The sequence below is a fragment of the Schistocerca americana genome, chromosome 3 (genome assembly GCF_021461395.2).
Source record: "Schistocerca americana isolate TAMUIC-IGC-003095 chromosome 3, iqSchAmer2.1, whole genome shotgun sequence".
In the NCBI taxonomy this organism is placed as follows: domain Eukaryota; kingdom Metazoa; phylum Arthropoda; class Insecta; order Orthoptera; family Acrididae; genus Schistocerca; species Schistocerca americana.
The window spans coordinates 907956569-907960817 of record NC_060121.1 but is presented as its reverse complement, the minus strand read 5'-3'; the positions used below and the strand labels follow the sequence as shown (position 1 = coordinate 907960817).

Genomic DNA, 4249 nt, shown 5'->3' with positions numbered 1-4249 from the left:
GCCTGTTAGAACTTGCACAGTCCTCCGCTGCACGCATTCTGAACGGAGGAGGCCTTCTTTCCCACATCCAGTGCATGTTTTGGATTGTAGCGGTCGCCTGAAAATTGCCTCTAGGGAGCGCAACAAGGAAAGAGTTTGTGAGTTCATTAGTGAAGACAGGTTTGTTACAGTGAATGAAACCGCTGCTAAAATTGGAGGACACGGCGCACTGCAATAAGTGATTTCAAGCTTATGATATAGAAAAGTTTGTGCCTGTTGGGTCCCATGTTTATTGACGGAAGAGCACAAACTTGTGAGAAAAAATTTTGGATGAGAAATTCTTCCACATTCTCCCCACCTTCCACAATCTCCCTCCAGCTATCATCTTATTCCCTGTAAAGGAACATGTGAGGAGCCAACTCTACGAGACGGTAGAGGGGGTCCAGAAAGCTGTGCGTCAGTGTCTCCGTGCAGCTGGTACGGAGTTCTGTCGTAAGGGCTTTCTGGAACTTACAGAACGATAGAAACTATGTATGCAAGGAAATTGAGACAATTTTGAAAAGTTACAGAAAAGTCTGCAAATTACACTGTTGTGCTTGGCTTCGCTAAAGAATAAATATTAAAAGTTTTAAAAATAGTTGCTGTCAACTGTCGGTACGACCCTTGTAAGTAAAGATCAGCATCGTCAGCGTAAAACCACAGGCTCTGTTTTTCTTCGCTTTCGTCAGAGAGTTAACCGCGTCTGCACAGTAGCAAGGTCAGAGTTTGGACGCGGCCGTGTCTTGAGCACTTTCTACCGGAGAGGAATGTATTGTATAGGCTGTGTCCGAGATCTACGGCGACAGGCGTGGTCCCCTGCAGGCGCTGCGCACGGAAGGACGTGCGCCCTTTCACGCCGTGGTCCCAGCTATATATGGCGGCCCGCTGTCGCATTCTGCACAGTTCACAGCTGGTACAGCCCCGAACAGCCCACCGTACAGCCATGAAGGTCCTGGTGAGTATCACGCCCTCAGAGCGACCCAGTACAGTCGCGATCGTAGACCTGCGATTTTCAACAGCTCTACATGAACTACTGTTGTGTCTTTACTGAACATTAACTCCTCGTTCAAGAACGAACAGCACACATATGTCATCAACAGGCATTTTCATTCTTTGTTTCCCTCTACAACTAAATAAATTCAGATGAAAAATATTTAGAGGATCGCTTCAAATGTTTGCAAAAACTGCTGATTCTAGGATTAACAGAAGTATTTGCCCAATAATTAGTAGTGAAATTAAGTTTATTGCTGTAGATGGTCCTGTATTTTCTAGTAATGTTAATAATAAGTGTCCTGCAATTATATTTGCTGCTAGTCGTACTGCTAGCGTACCTGGTCCGTCTTAAGGGCATATAAAATCAGGTCTCCACCGGTGCAATGTAACCAAAACGTAGATTGTGCAATGCTTGTGAATCCTAGTAGTGCTATGGAAAAACGTAGGGGAGCAGGATATTTACGCTCGCGGAGGAGAACAGGGAATGGATAATCCCAAACCACTCAGTTGGTACAAATAACATTTTCAGTAAAAATATTTATCCATAATATTTAAACTACAAATAGACGGACCTTTGGTCCATTAGTTGTGAGACACTACTCATTAGGGTTCAAAAGTCTCACAAATAGTTTTACACCCAGAGAAATGCGCTTCAGGCAACGACTATGATGCGGAATGAAGGGTACTAGCATTGGGCAACAAGTGCATCTTATTGTATGCACATTTTTTTACAAATCTGATATCACATGAATAGGAAACTGTTTTACATCTAAGATCATCTCCGTTAATACTTGCGACACCGAAACACACGTTAAAGGCAACTTACTTTAACTTACGTAGAGTGAAGTTTCCCATCGGGGATGGTTTGGAATACAGTTATACCGATGCGTGCTATCGAGTTGGTGTTGAGCCAATTGGACACAGTAATGTGCAAAGCGAATTCTTACGAGACTGATACCACCTCAGATCTGGGACCAAATCTCATGTGCTCTAACACCCTGTGTCATGCTTTTACGCAGTATTTCGAAAACACTTTGTTCAATACAGAAATATTTCTGAAGTTTCACCTTATACTCGTTGCGAGGAAACAATTACTGTACAGAAGTACGAACAATAATAAGTTTACAGTCTGGTACGTCATTTTCCTCCCTCGGAAGACGCCATGGAGACGATAGGACAAAATACTATTCAGCTCAAATCTCTGGTTTCTGTTCAGAAATACTAGTATTTGTACTACATAATCATATGACTTTGCAATGGGAGTTATTTTTAAATGCATTGTGGAGAAAGGCAATTGCATGAGTAGTATAGCAGAAGATATTCAGTGCATGTCCTCTTGCTATAAACTTCATAATGGTGTCTTAATCAGAGCCGATTTCGAGCAACTCTGACACACTACTCCATAAGCTGTGTAATAGAATGATTAACAAATGGATTGACAAGAAAGAATACAGACTACATTAAGCACTCAGTGTGTTTATCCAAAAGAGCTTAATCGCTCCTGCTGACTAGGGCATTTGAGCAGCCACCGGTAATAAAGCGGCAAACTGTGGCGAAACGAAACGATAGTTCACGGTCAGTGGCACCTTCACTCACATGTCACTGAAATCAGAGAAAACAGTTTGGAGAACCTCTAAAGGAATGGCAGTTTGCTTCACCTTGTTGCTCCCGTTTGGATAGAAAACACTTAGCCGGAGAATTAGATAACAGATGTATGACAGTGACTGAATTGATGTTAAGTACTGGCTGGATTGGTACAGGGTTCCCGTCAACGGCTCACCAAAGCTCAGAAAGGACTATAAGAATGACGTTCAGGTCTAGTTCACGGTCACAGTTTTTCAATAAATGCCGAAAGCACTTATCGGTCGGTATAATCACAACCAGAGTCATGCGTGCGACTCTTATCGGTGATTACAAAAATGGACTGAAAGCAGTAGCTGCCGTTCATGGAGTCAAAACACCTGCTCCGTTCACCGACACCGCCTACCATCATCGTATAAATGGTCTGAAGATGGTCACGTTCTCACGAAAACCGATAATCATTGTAAATAAATGTTTTGCTGCGATCAAGACTGTTTTGCCAGACGGCTGTTTCTCCACGCCAACCGGTGTGGCCGAGCGGTTGTAGGCGCTTCAGTCTGGAACCTCGCGACCGCTACGGTCGCAGGTTCGAATCCTGCATCGGGCATGGATGTGTGTTATGTCCTTAGGTTAGTTAAGTAGTTCTAAGTTCTAGGGGACTGATGACCTCAGACGTTAAGTCCGATAGTGCTCAGAGCCATTTCTCCACGAGAAGTGCTCCCAGTAATTTCTTAGCAGTGACTCCAAGTAAAGTTAAATGCAGCGCTGATGGTGGAAGAAAGGCAGAAACGAGTTTTTAAAAACTTGTCGATTATTAGGTCACTAGAGACGGGGAACAAGCCAGTGGAGAAAATCATCAGTACATAGTCTCAAACTTATCGTACCAGATTACGACTTACGGAACTGAAGGAAATCTTTGGCTGGTAACACAACTATCACCTACTCTTAACGAATGGGGGTCCATGTCACTAGAAGGTGTCAATTTGTTCTATTTTTCTTCCACTGAATTTCGTAAGCAAAGTTCGTGCAAGTCCTTCTGTTTCGCCATTCTGTATGTGTTTATGCAAGAATATAATATTTTGAAAAAAAAAATCGGTGTAAACATTTATATGCTTTTTGACATGACTTCATTATAATGTTTTCTCATCTGCTTCTTAAATTATCGAGTTTCACGTCTGCCTCCTTCACCAGATCGTGATGAGCGCCATTCTGGCAGCGGCCGTCGCCGCCCCCAAGCCCGGCTACCTGGGCGCCGCCCACGGCGTCGTCGCCGCCGCCCCCGCGGTGGTGGCTGCCCCGGCAGTGATCGCCGCCCACGGCGTGCACCCAGGCTACGCCGCGTACGGCCCCGCCCCAGTGGCTGTGGGACCCGGCGGCTACCTGGCCGACACCCACGACGTGGCCGCCGCCAGGGCTGCCCACCTGACCGCCGTCGCCCAGACGCAGGCCCGCGACGCCCACATCAACGGCGCCGCCGCCCACGCCGCCCTCGCCGCCCCCGCTCTGCTCGGAGCGCACGGACTGGCGTACGGACACGGCCTGGCTTACGGTCACGGTTTGGCCCATGGCGCCGCCTATCATGGTTAGGAGGCTGTGAGGACACCAGCTGTTACGTTTTCACTTTGTACTATTTATAAATAAAACTGATCCCTTAGTA

At 45.8% G+C, this 4249-nt stretch overlaps 1 protein-coding gene across 1 annotated transcript; it reads left to right on the top strand.

Annotated features, from left to right (window-relative positions):
- Positions 1 to 861: 861 nt before the first annotated feature.
- LOC124606831 (cuticle protein 65-like) lies at positions 862 to 4249 on the top strand. Its single transcript, XM_047138906.1, has 2 exons — positions 862 to 973; positions 3784 to 4249. The coding sequence occupies exons 1-2, from the start codon at positions 893 to 895 to the stop codon at positions 4177 to 4179; spliced, it is 477 nt and encodes a 158-aa protein (XP_046994862.1). The 5' UTR covers positions 862 to 892; the 3' UTR covers positions 4180 to 4249.

Bases quoted from the DNA above. Each gene is read 5' to 3' on its own strand.
- LOC124606831 (XM_047138906.1), top strand. From the start codon at position 893: ATGGCGGCCCGCTGTCGCATTCTGCACAGTTCACAGCTGGTACAGCCC. The intron at 974-3,783 runs GTGAGTATCACG...CTCCTTCACCAG, and splicing joins GTACAGCCATGAAGGTCCTG to ATCGTGATGAGCGCCATTCT.